At 34.7% G+C, this 12731-nt stretch overlaps 1 protein-coding gene across 2 annotated transcripts; it reads left to right on the top strand.

The window, feature by feature from the left end:
• Nucleotides 1–1233: 1233 nt before the first annotated feature.
• Nucleotides 1234–10596, top strand: LOC100240896 (DNA (cytosine-5)-methyltransferase 1). Of its 2 annotated transcripts, XM_059738782.1 has the most exons (12): nt 1234–1889; nt 4574–6050; nt 6387–7893; nt 8058–8222; nt 8390–8591; nt 8672–8783; nt 8859–9006; nt 9108–9305; nt 9402–9680; nt 9763–9924; nt 10001–10219; nt 10327–10596. In XM_059738782.1, the coding sequence occupies exons 2-12, from the start codon at nt 4576–4578 to the stop codon at nt 10372–10374; spliced, it is 4515 nt and encodes a 1504-aa protein (XP_059594765.1). In that variant the 5' UTR covers nt 1234–1889; nt 4574–4575; the 3' UTR covers nt 10375–10596. The 2 variants fall into 2 exon arrangements, with proteins under 2 accessions (XP_059594765.1, XP_002267284.3); XM_002267248.5 differs by lacking the exon at nt 1234–1889 and having other exon boundaries at nt 3205–6050; nt 10317–10596.
• Nucleotides 10597–12731: the final 2135 nt, after the last annotated feature.

The raw sequence follows: 12731 nt of genomic DNA, 5'->3' as shown, positions 1-12731 counted from the left end.
AAAATGATGATAATGTGACTACCTAATTTATAAGCTTGACATCCCAAAATTTGAATGAGGATTAATAAATAAATTTCATTATTCTTGTTCTTTTACTAAGATTATTACACAGAAAACCAAATACTTGTAAATAAATTAAACAAAACAATATCCCTCTTGGGTAAAAATGAAAGTATTAGAGCTTCAATGCACTTGTTTCATTTCTTTTATATAGAGTTCCAAGATTTTAATATAATGTGTTAGTTCTATTTCATTTATTTTCTATCTTATATCTAATTTATTTTCATCTCTTTTTGTTTGTTTATGCCATCTAACATTGTAAATATCATTCTTTAGATTAGATTACCATGGATGTGGAAAGAAATTGCAAGTGAAAAAAAATAAAAGAGAGGAATGTTGATGGGAAGACAAAGCCAAGAGAAATAAAAAATAAAAAGGTTTAAAATCAATAAAATTTGTTGACTTTAATTTTTTTCGTTCCAATATGTAAAATGATCATGAATTTTAATGTAATTTCTATGATCTATATATAACCTTTTAATGTTGTTGGACATTATGGTGATCCTATTTTGTTTTGTTTTTTTTTTTTTCATTTTTACTAATTATAAAAATAAAAATAATTATAATTATAAAAATATTGACAATATTGCATTTGAAAAAAGATTAATGTTATTCAGATATCACAAATATCCTTTTTAGATGAAAAAAATTAGACATTATCAAGACACTTTTTATTAGTTACATATACCACTAAGTAATAAAAAAGTGACTTTTTCTCAACTAATCAAAGACACTTTTTATTAGTCACACATATCAATAAAAGTACTAAAAAAATACTTTCTTTCAACAAATCCAAAAAGTAAATTTGGGAATCTTGTCTTTTTAACTAACACATGAAGTAAATTTGAGAAGATAAATCTATTTTTTATTTTTTTTCTTATATATTTTTCCCTCCTATTTTCTTCCTTTCAAACTTTTTGAGATTTTCTTTCTCTCAATTTCTCTCTCAAACTTCCTGAAATCTGATCGAGTATTGAGAAGCAATCGGCAATCCTAATTGACATTGAAAGCATTTTCTTCCATAAATAGTCCCAAGTAAGGCTCTCAAACTCCCCATTTTCCAAGAAAATTTTATATAATTTTCTTGCTTGAGAGAAAAAGAAAAAGAGGATTTGGGCCAGGCCCTCAATGGGTTGTGACTTGGACCTTATAAGAAAGAGCACCACACGCTTCCCTAGCGTCTACTGTCTATGCAGCTTACTCTCAGTCTCCACTCACAGAAATGAACAAGAGTTTGATTGTGGGGTTTGGGGCAGCGGGTGTTCCCGCCCATTTCATTTGTCACATTTCCAGTTTCATTAGAGAGAGGCGGGGCAAAACCCCGAATTCTTAATTCAAATCTCACCTGTGAAGCCACATTTCCAAATACCCAATGCCCAAACACCCATCTTCTTCTGAAGCTGTTTCATTATCTTTATGTTCTTGACCCAAATTTGAGAAAATTCAATAATAAGGGAAAATGGGGTCTGCTGCTATGTTGGACTCTAGAGGCATTTCTCTGCCTTTTCGTTTTCTTTTTCTTGTTTTCTTGTGGACTGCATCTACCTACCCTGGCTTTCTGGCTTTCGGTTTCATCTCCCAAATCCTCTTTATTCATCTGAGTTCGGTCACGTATCATTTCCTATCATGCCACACCTGGACCATGTTATCATTCTTTTTGTTATTACTTGTTCTTGCAATATTTAATGACCCCAGAAGAGGAAAAATAGAAAATATGGAGGAAAAAGGAGGGCTAACCCTAAATTCTGTGTTTGGATGAGAGGTGTAATCCCCCCCTACAATTTCCGGATCCCTGTTTAGAAATTCACTCACTAAAGAGTAGAGAGAAGGTAGCTGAAGGCATCCATTTGTTTTTCCTTGTTTTGGTTTCTAGTTTTCTATTTTACTTAGGCAATCGCTCCTCTTAGTAGCAAACCATTGTTTTGGCTAATCATTTCTCCTTTTTGCTCTGATCATTATTTTGCGTGACCATTTGGTTGGATTGTAATATGGGTGTTTGTGTGCTTAGTTCTTCAAAAATTCAGAAACCCTTGAACTACTTCTGGGTTTGCTAGTTAATGATTTCATCTAATAACAATACAAGATAGTTTTTGGAAGCAAGATTCTATGTTGTGATATATTCTGAAAAGTTCATTGTAGATAATGCTTAGTGTTAGTTAGATCATGCATCTTTGAACAATTGCTGCTATTTATATGGTTGCTTCAAACTTCAGTTTTCATTAATAATGCTATATCTTATTAGTTCCTTTTATGCTTAAAATAATTAGTATTGGCCTTGAAAAACTTATTATTACAAATTGATTTATAATGAATATACATGTTTCAGGAAAAAAAAAAAAAAAAATCATACTGTTTAATGCTTAGGTCTTGGTTGGATCATGGGTCTTAGAAAAATTCCTACTATTTATTTAGTTGTGTTAATTGTTGCTCATCAATAATGATGTTATATTCTGTACTTGTTCTTTTTATGCTTCAAACATTTGGCACTGATCATGGGTTAGTTCTTTTTATGTGAAGGGTTATCTATTATTATTACACAATTTATTTGCATAGTTGTTAACTCGTAAAATGTATTGTGTATCGTTTTTCTATTTTTCTATATCTTGTATTGTATCATATCACGTATCATAAGTTTTTTTACATAGCAAAAAATAAATAGAAAAGATATGTATATGTGCATATATCTATTGAAAGTATGAAGTATAGAGTAATTTATAACAAAATTTATGAAAGATAGTAGGATCAAAAGAGTTAAACTATATCATATCATATCAAAAACATTGAATGTTAGAGTCTTGACAAGTTCAAATTAACAAAATATTAATTTAATATATAGATTCATCACATAATCCACAAATATAAACTTCTTCAATTTTTAGCTATGATTTTTAGTTCCAAATTCTAACTAAGCATATGCACTTATTGTGTTGATTGATATATGTATGACTTTATGTGTCATCTTTAAAGTTCTAGCTTTTCAAGTTCGCCATCATTCCTTTTCCACCAAAAAAAGAAATAAAAGAAAATTATGCACCGTTTTTCATATAGATTATGTTCGACAAAAAAAACGTAGCTTTTCATATAAAATTATTTTATATATTTCTCCTTTTTGTGATTAATTTTTAATCTTTTAATACATTTTAAACAATTAATCTAATAAAATCTTTTAACAAAAAAAATTAATTTGATTTTTCTTAAAAATTATAGAAAATAGTTGAAGATGTATGTATCATTCTATCGTAATATCATGCATTGTACCGTGTATCATATATGTATCATAAGATATGCTTTATAATAAGATACAAATTGTGATACGTATCTATTTTCATAAAAAATGTATTGTATCATTGGATCGTATCGTGTATCATAAGTTTTTTTCAACTATGTTTATTCATGGTAAATGCTTCATTGTTTTGATTTTTTTGATAAATGAATAATGATATACATAATTATTAGCATGTGTGTTTTTCTTGTAATTGAAGAAATAACGTAATGGTAAAAGAACCTTCTTTTTCCATTTCCTTTGCCAAACCAAAATATCATCTTTCTAATTCCTTTTATTTCAATTCTCATATCTTATTACCTTTTATTTTGTCAATTGAATTCTTGTTTTTTAACAACTAAAGTTCAAGCATAATGAAAAATCAAGAGTAGTGATCTACATCTATAGAGTTGGTTGTGGGATATCATGAACCCTTTCCCCATATAGACACAATGTGTTTGTTGTGTCTCGTAGGATTGTAGAACCAAATGGACAAACATTCCTTGTAGAGCCAACAAATAGACCCCCACATTGGGATCCAGATCGGGTATCGACTTTGATATCATTTATAACGACTTTCTCCCTTCCATGTAAATATTGTTCATCTTAGTTTGTGGCCTACATGGCTTTAAAACGTGCCCATACAATTAAGAGGAACCCATTACATATGCAGTATTAGGAATTTCTCCTTGTTGCTAATGTGAGATATCACGCAAGAGATTCGAAGTTTTGATTTCTTTTCACTTCCTACCCTTTTTTAGTGGCCAACAAAACATTTACTTTTAGTTCCTCATTCTATGGGTAGATACTAAGCATAGTTAGTTTTCTAATTGAAGGTTTACCTAATGTTAATTATTTTTGTTTACTTTTGCCTTCTTATCATAGTTCCTAATACCCATATTTCTCTAGTTGGACCTATAAGAATTCAACATCAATGTGTTATTCTTGGAGCTGATAGTTATCATATTATCTGACATATTGTGCGTGCAATCATATTATAATGTGGCTTGCTGGTGTTGATAAATGGTATGAGCACAAGTACTCTTGTTTGTTTAGTCATTTTTGTGTTGTTTCCCTGAATTTTTCATTTTTTTTTCTGTTACTTCAATTTCTTGTGATCTGTTGCTTTACAGAGAGGTTTATTTCATTTGGGTTTTAAATTTTGGTCCTCCACGTTTCTTTGGCCTTTCACTGTTATGAGGTCTGGTTTTTATTTTTTGGGCCTCATTTTACTGATTGTCTCTTTAATAGAAATGAAGAAGAATGAAGGTAAACTAAAACCTGCAGCAACTGGGCAAAAAGAAAAGCGAAATGTGTCTCAGAGCAGTGAACAGCCTGTTGGTTCTCGAAAAATGCCAAAGAGAGCTGCTGAATGCACAGATTTCAAGGAGACATCTGTTCACATCTCAGAAAAATCTGTTCCTATGGAAACAAAAAGGGATCAACTTGTATATGAAGAGGATGTGGCTGTACAACTGACTTCCAGACAACTTGAAGATTGTCCAAATAGAAGGCTCACAGATTTCATATTCCATGATTCAGATGGACAGCCCCAGCCTTTTGAGTTTTCAGAGGTTGATGACTTGTTAATCTCTGGCCTCATTTTGCCTCTTGAGGAGAGTTCAGACAAGCAGAAGCAGAAGGGTGTTAGATGTGAAGGCTTTGGCCCCATAGAGTCATGGTCAATCTCTGGTTATGAAGATGGATCTCCAGTGATATCGTTGTCAACCGATGTTGCTGATTATGATTGTATTAAACCTGCCAATAGCTACAAGAAATTTTATGATCATTTCTTTGAAAAAGCTCGTGCCTGTGTTGAAGTTTACAGGAAACTGTCAAAATCTTCTGGGGGGAACCCTGACTTGAGTCTTGACAAGCTTCTTGCTAGTGTGGTTCGCTCAATGAGTGCAAGCAAGTGCTTTTCCAGCGGGGGATCAATCAAAGATTTTATTATTTTACAGGGTGAGTTTATTCATAATCAGCTGATAGGTTTGGATGAGACATCCAATCAAAATGATCAGACATTTTCAGAGTTGCCTGTCCTTCTGGCCCTTAGATATGAAGGTTATAAAAGAAGGGAATTTATGAAAGCTAAAGCAGCTTCCTCTGGTGGCAGTTATATGAGTGATATGGAAATTAGAGATGCAGAGAATGAAGTGGATGAATCTGGTTCATCAATTTATGCTTCTGAGGAAAATGATGATGTGAAATTGGCAAGATTGTTGCAGGAAGAAGAGTACTGGAAATCAACCAAACAGAAGAAAAGTCAGGGTTCAGCTCCTTTGTCGAATAAATACTACATCAAAATAAATGAAGATGAGATTGCTAATGACTACCCGTTACCTGCATACTACAAGACATCTAATCAAGAAACTGATGAGTTCTTCGTCTTTGACAGTGACATCTATATGTGTGACACAGATGAACTTCCTCGAAGCATGCTCCATAATTGGTCCCTTTATAACTCAGACTCAAGGTTGATATCGTTGGAGCTTCTTCCAATGAAACCATGTGCAGATATTGATGTTACCATCTTTGGATCAGGGGTTATGACTGCCGATGATGGAAGTGGATTCTGTCTTGACACTGATCTTGGTCATTCTTCATCTAGCGATCAGGGACCACAGGATGTTGGTGGTATCCCGATTTATTTGAGTGCAATTAAGGAGTGGATGATCGAGTTTGGATCCTCAATGGTTTTCATTTCAATCCGCACAGACATGGCTTGGTATTGTTCATTATGGTGTTGCCCATAAAATAGTCCAGCAATTTTTTGCAGATGGCTTTTCTTTTCTTTTTTTCTTTTTTAAATAATCTTTTGCATTCATTGTGAATATTCAAGATTCTAGATTTTTGCACCTAGAAGTAATTTTGAAAAGTATGATGAAAAAGTTGGGTGAATTTCAATAATGGATTTGAATCGGGTGGAATCAGTAAAATTTTGGAAACAAAAATATGTTTTATGAGTAATACAGCAGTTGTTGACAGTAAAAGTAATGTCCATAATGACTCATGAACTTTTGAACTACATTAAGTTATTTGAAAATCTCCATTTTTCTTTCAGGTATAGGCTTGGGAAGCCCTCGAAGCAGTATACTCCCTGGTATGAACCGGTTCTGAAAACAGCAAGGCTTGGAATAAGCATAATTACACTTTTGAAGGAGCAGAGTCGTGTTGCTAGGTTGTCTTTTGCAGAAGCTATCAAGAGAGTATCTGAGTTTGAGAAGGACCATCCTGCATACATTTCCTCTAACCCTGCAGATGTGGAAAGATATGTGATTGTCCATGGACAAATTATACTGCAGCAATTTGCTGAATTTCCGGATGGGAATATTAAGAGGTCAGCGTTTGTGACTGGTCTTGCAAAGAAAATGGAGGAGAGACACCATACCAAATGGGTGGTTAAGAAGAAGAAGGTTGTGCACAAGAGCGAGCCAAACCTGAACCCAAGGGTAGCAATGGCTCCTGTGATGTCAAAAAAGAAGGTTATGCAAGCTACAACTACGAGAATGATCAACAGAATTTGGGGGGAGTACTACTCAAATTACTCACCTGAAGATGCAAAAGACGGAGCTAGTTGTATAGTGAAAGAGGAAGAAGTTGAGGAGCAGGAAGAAAATGAAGAGGATGATGCAGAAGAAGAGGAATTATCAGCTTTGGAGAAAACCCAGAGGCCTTCTTCATTGCCTGGAAGAAGTAAATTGCACTCCACAAGCAAGGAAATAAGGTGGGATGGGGAATTTGTTGGCAAAACATCTTCTGGTGACACACTCTACAAACAGGCCATTATTGGTGGAGACAAGGTCACTGTGGGAGGTGTTGTTTTGGTGGAAGTTGATGAATCAGATGAACTTCCTGTCATCTATCTCATTGAGTGCATGTTTGAATCCTTCAATGGAAGAAAAATGTTTCATGGAAGAATGATGCAGCGTGGGTCTCAGACTCTTCTTGGGAACACTGCTAATGCCAGGGAATTATTTCTGACAAATGAGTGTCTGGAATTTGAATTGCAGGGCATTAAGCAAATGGTTGTTGTGGATATCCGAAGAATGCCTTGGGGACATCAGCACAGGAAAGAAAATGCTAATTTTGATAAAATTGATAGGGCCAATTCAGAAGAGAGAAAAAGGAAAGGATTGCCAAGTGATTATTACTGTAAAAGCTTATATTGGCCAGAAAGAGGTGCTTTCTTCAGTCTTCCCTTTGATACTATGGGTATTGGGACTGGTTTCTGTCACTCTTGCAAAATAAAGGAATCCCAGAAGGAGAAGGATTCTATTAAAGTGAATTCTTGTAAAACTAGTTTTGTATACAAGGGAACTGAGTACTCCATTGATGAATTTGTCTATGTAAGCCCCCAATATTTTGCTGTTGACAGGATGGAGATTGGAACTTTCAAGGCTGGAAGAAATGTAGGATTGAAGGCTTATGTGGTGTGTCAAATGATGGGGATCATTGTCCCAAAGGCACCCAAAATAGCTGAAGCAAAATCTACCCTGGTCAAATTAAGAAGATTTTTCAGGCCTGAGGATATTTCAGCAGAAAAGGCATACACTTCTGACATCCGTGAGGTGCGTGCTTAGAAATCATGCATAATATATCTACATCCATTTACCTCTCTGAGCTTTCTGCAGCAATACAATGATTTTGTTTTCTTTTTTCTTTGTATTTTTATTATAACATAAAACTACAATTATATTATTTTCCTAAGATATTTGAAGGGTGGAACGTGCAGGTGTTCTACAGTGAAGAGACCCATTTTGTTCCTGTTGAGATGATAGAAGGGAAATGCGAGGTTATACAGAAGCATGATCTGCCATCATGTGATGTCCTTGCAACCTTTGAACACATTTTCTTTTGTGAACATCTATTTGAGCCCTCTAAAGGGTCCCTCAAACAGGTAGTTTGTTCTTAATTCCTGCACCCGTAATACATGCTGATGATATCTCATCATCTTCTAAGCTAATTTCTACTAAAAAAAAATTCTTGGAGCTTTTATTCCATCCCTAAAAAGCTTTTCTTCACTGGAGTGTGAATCTTCTTCCCATCTCATTTGTGAAAAAACAGCTGCCAGTCCACATTAAAATGAGATACTCAGCTAGAAAGGCAGTTGATGATGCTGCAACAAGAAAGAGAAAGGGCAAGGGTAAAGTAGGAGAAGATGATTTAAAAGTTGAGAGACAAAAAACTGCATTTCAAGAGAACTGCTTAGCCACTTTAGATATTTTTGCTGGCTGTGGTGGATTGTCAGAGGGATTGCAGCAATCTGGTAGTCTTTCCTTTGTTTTTATCCATGTCAGCCAAAGAACCGTATTTGAATGATTTACCTCCTGCTGCTTCGGATTGCAGGTGTATCAGTAACCAAGTGGGCTATTGAATATGAAGAGCCGGCTGGGGATGCATTTAAACTCAATCATCCAGAATCATCGATGTTTATTAACAATTGCAATGTAATCCTGAGGTGAATGATTTCATTAAGATGAATCTCTCTCTCTCTCTCTCTCTGTAATTGACCGGTAAATTGGTTGTAATGCAGGGCTGTCATGGAGAAGTGTGGGGATGCAGATGACTGTCTCTCCACTTCAGAGGCTGCCGAATTAGCTACATCACTAGGTGAGAAAGACATCAATAATTTGCCACTGCCTGGACAAGTTGATTTTATCAATGGGGGGCCTCCTTGCCAGGTTTGTCCAGCCTCTACCTGGTTTTTACTCTGTTCTAGGGTCTTATTACCTTGAAATTCTAGTGACCTATTACCCCTAAAACAAGGCTGCTGTCCTCACAGGGGTTCTCTGGGATGAACCGGTTTAACCAAAGTACCTGGAGCAAAGTTCAGTGTGAAATGATCCTGGCCTTCTTATCCTTTGCTGACTATTTCCGGCCGAGGTTCTTCCTGCTCGAGAATGTGAGGAACTTTGTGTCTTTCAACAAAGGACAGACATTCCGTTTAACTGTAGCTTCACTCCTTGAAATGGGCTATCAGGTAGTGCTCTGTCATGAAATGATGACGAACAGGATCATGTAATTTCGTCTGGTATATTCCGAGAAGAACATATATCAAATTGCTTGTTTGTATCAGGTGAGGTTTGGTATTCTGGAAGCTGGAGCATATGGAGTTTCTCAATCCCGGAAACGGGTGTTTATATGGGCAGCCTCCCCAGAAGAGACTCTGCCAGAATGGCCAGAGCCCATGCATGTCTTTGCTGTTCCAGAACTGAAAATCACCCTATCCAAAAACATGCAGTATGCTGCTGTTCGGAGCACTGCAACTGGAGCTCCATTTCGGGCAATAACTGTGAGAGATACAATAGGTGATCTCCCAGCTGTTACAAACGGGGCATCTAAAACAGGTCTAGAGGTAATCTAAAATACAAGAAGTTTGTTTCACAGTAACTGATTGCAGTCCAACTCACCTTGTCGCCTTTCCTTTTGTTGCACAGTATCAAAATGGCCCCGTCTCATGGTTCCAGAAGAAAATTCGGGGGAACATGATGGTCTTGACAGATCATATATCGAAGGAGATGAATGAGCTGAATCTCATTCGATGCCAGAAAATCCCAAAGCAGCCAGGGGCTGATTGGCGTAGTCTTCCAGATGAAAAGGTAACATTCATCACCCATGGTTATTGGGTGTAATACGATTTATGTACTTATTAATCCATTATTTTATAAACCCAAGGTTGCCCTGTCGACTGGGCAAGTGGTCGATTTGATACCATGGTGCCTGCCAAACACGGCGAAGAGGCACAACCAGTGGAAGGGGCTGTTTGGAAGGCTGGACTGGGAGGGGAACTTTCCAACTTCTATTACAGACCCTCAGCCAATGGGCAAGGTGGGCATGTGTTTTCATCCTGACCAGGATAGACTTGTGTCAGTTCGTGAATGTGCTCGGTCTCAGGTGAGTCCCATCAATTTTGCTTATCTGCTCATTCTTATGTCTCTCGTTATCAACTTTAACTTTGTTGAATGTTTCTTTTTACTGATTGGTGATACAGGGTTTCCCAGATAGCTATAAATTTTCGGGCAACATTCAACACAAGCACAGGCAGATAGGGAATGCTGTTCCACCTCCTCTAGCATTTGCATTGGGGAGGAAGCTCAAAGAAGCAGTGGGAAAATAAGAGGGCCATGTAGAAGGTCAGTTGTGAGGTTGCTCCTCCTTTATACACAAGTTGAAGTTGTTGTTCACTTCTTACATACATAGTTTGTACAGAAGATTTGCAGATTTGTATACTTGTAATACAAGCCTTCAATAAAGGTCAAATTTTCAAGAAACCATGAAGTTTGATGAAATATGTTAAATCTTTCCTTTTGCTTTAGTGGTTTTCTAGAAAATAAAATGTGTTAATATTTCACATCATATTGAGAAAATTGTTTTCTATATTTAAGTTTTATTCCTAAAAAAATAATTGAAAGTTGTTCTTTTTTAAGGATTGTTTGTGAAATCTTAAGGCCATATTTGTTTAAATTGTTTTCATTTTCCAAGAAAATCTAAATATTTGGTATTTTTTTATAAAGAAAAGTGAAAATTGTTTGTTTTCTAAACAATTCAATATAAATAAATAAATGAAAGAGCATGTGGAATCCATAATATAGAAGGAATACAATAATTACAAAGATGAAACAAATATTGATATGAATAAACAAATATCAATTATTATTTTAGAAGTATGAAATAAATTCTTTGTTTATTTATTAACTATGTATTATTATATTATAATGATTTATTTGTTTAATTATATATATATATCATAAAAATATTACCATTTTTAATAATGTATCTTATATACGTGTATCATTACTATCATATAAGTTTTTATTTATTATTATTTTTTTGTTAGGGAAAACCCAAAATCAAACAAAATTTTACAAATTTCATTTTCTAAAACCTTTTCTTAATCAAGTGCATTTAAAAAAATAATAAAAAATAAAAAATAAAAATAAAAATAAAAACTATTTTTAGAAAATTTAAAAAATGAAAACTAAAAAATGTTTTACAAAGCAAAAACAACCTAAGAAGAGCTCATTTGGCCATGTGATTAAAAGACGGTTTTTTATTTTTAAAAATAGAAAACAATTTTTAAAGATTCATAATATTGCTGTGAAACCAAGGTTTGGTTAATTTCGATTTTGATAATAACAAAACAAGATTTAGAACTAATGATTATATTTCAAGTGTGATTAGGCAAGATGATTTCCAAAGTGGCAATCACAAAGACAAATCAAGTCAATGAGAAATTATGAAGAAGAAAACCACTTCAAAGAGAAGTATTTTTCAAGACTCAAACTTCATAAGATCTCTTTGTAAGATTGTTGGTGCATTAAGATCTTTATACATTACATTCTTTACTTATGCACCAAAATCATTCAAAAGTTATTTTGTTTTAAATATTTTAAAATCGGATGATTTCATGTTTTCAACTAAAACTTTGTGTAAAAATGTTTTCTAAACTTTTTAAAAAGGTTTTAAGTTGAAAAGTGGGTTGTTAAGCCAAAAATGACTCAACCGATTGAACCGGATGTGGAACTGGTCGACCCCCAACTCAACTGGTCGACCATTAGCTCAACCAGTCAAGGAAAGCAAAAAAAAAACCTTCTCTCTCTCTTCCAGAACAGTTGTTCAACCGGTCAAGGTTAAACAGGAATCTGTCGACCCCCACCTCAACTGGTTGAGGTCCAACGATTACTTGTCAAACATTAAATGCTAACGGTTAGTCAACCGATCGACCCCCAGCTCGATTGGTCGAACCCTCAACAACTAGTTTGACTCTTTTTTTTCTCTATAAAAATGTTCTAATTTTCATTGTTTCATGAGCTTAACCTTCCCAAACCTTTCTTGAATATATTTAAGCCTTGGAAGAGTGTTTTTTAGTGCACCATTATTCTAAAACTTGCATATCTTTAGTGCACTATTCAATCATAGTTTTCTTATATCATTTGAGCATAAAGTTTTATACTAGGATTTTGTAAAATCATTTGTAAATCTTTGAGAAGAAAGTCTAAATGTGAGGTATCACTTAGGGATTCTCAAGTGAGGAGTATCACTTGAACGGTTGTTCAAGAGTGGGGTATCTCTTGAGAAGTGTAAAGGGTGTTTGGAGCTAAAAGTCCAAGAGGGTGGATTGGAACCATAATCCAATTGTATTGCTTGAAGGCTTGGTTTTGAAGCCTTGAAATAGTGGAACCTCAAGCTTAAGATTGAAGCTAGAGGAGATTGGATGTAGGCCGGGTTGCGCCGAACCACTATAAAATCTTGTATTTGCATTCTTTTTTCCCTACTCTTTTATTTTATATGCAATTGTCTTTATATCGTTTTATTATATACTTGCATCTAATTGTCTTATATTCATACTTTTTAAATTTGTAAAAAGAGACTATCACCATTTTCAACCCCCCCCCTTAGGGTGATT

Source organism: Vitis vinifera, chromosome 7, assembly GCF_030704535.1.
Source record: "Vitis vinifera cultivar Pinot Noir 40024 chromosome 7, ASM3070453v1".
NCBI lineage: Eukaryota > Viridiplantae > Streptophyta > Magnoliopsida > Vitales > Vitaceae > Vitis > Vitis vinifera.
Note: the sequence above shows the minus strand (reverse complement) of the source record. Positions and strands in the feature narration are given on the sequence as shown.

Bases quoted from the DNA above. Each gene is read 5' to 3' on its own strand.
- LOC100240896 (XM_002267248.5), top strand. From the start codon at position 4,519: ATGAGGTCTGGTTTTTATTTTTTGGGCCTCATTTTACTGATTGTCTCT. The intron at 8,223-8,389 runs GTAGTTTGTTCT...GTGAAAAAACAG, and splicing joins CTAAAGGGTCCCTCAAACAG to CTGCCAGTCCACATTAAAAT. The intron at 9,007-9,107 runs GTTTGTCCAGCC...CTGTCCTCACAG, and splicing joins ATGGGGGGCCTCCTTGCCAG to GGGTTCTCTGGGATGAACCG.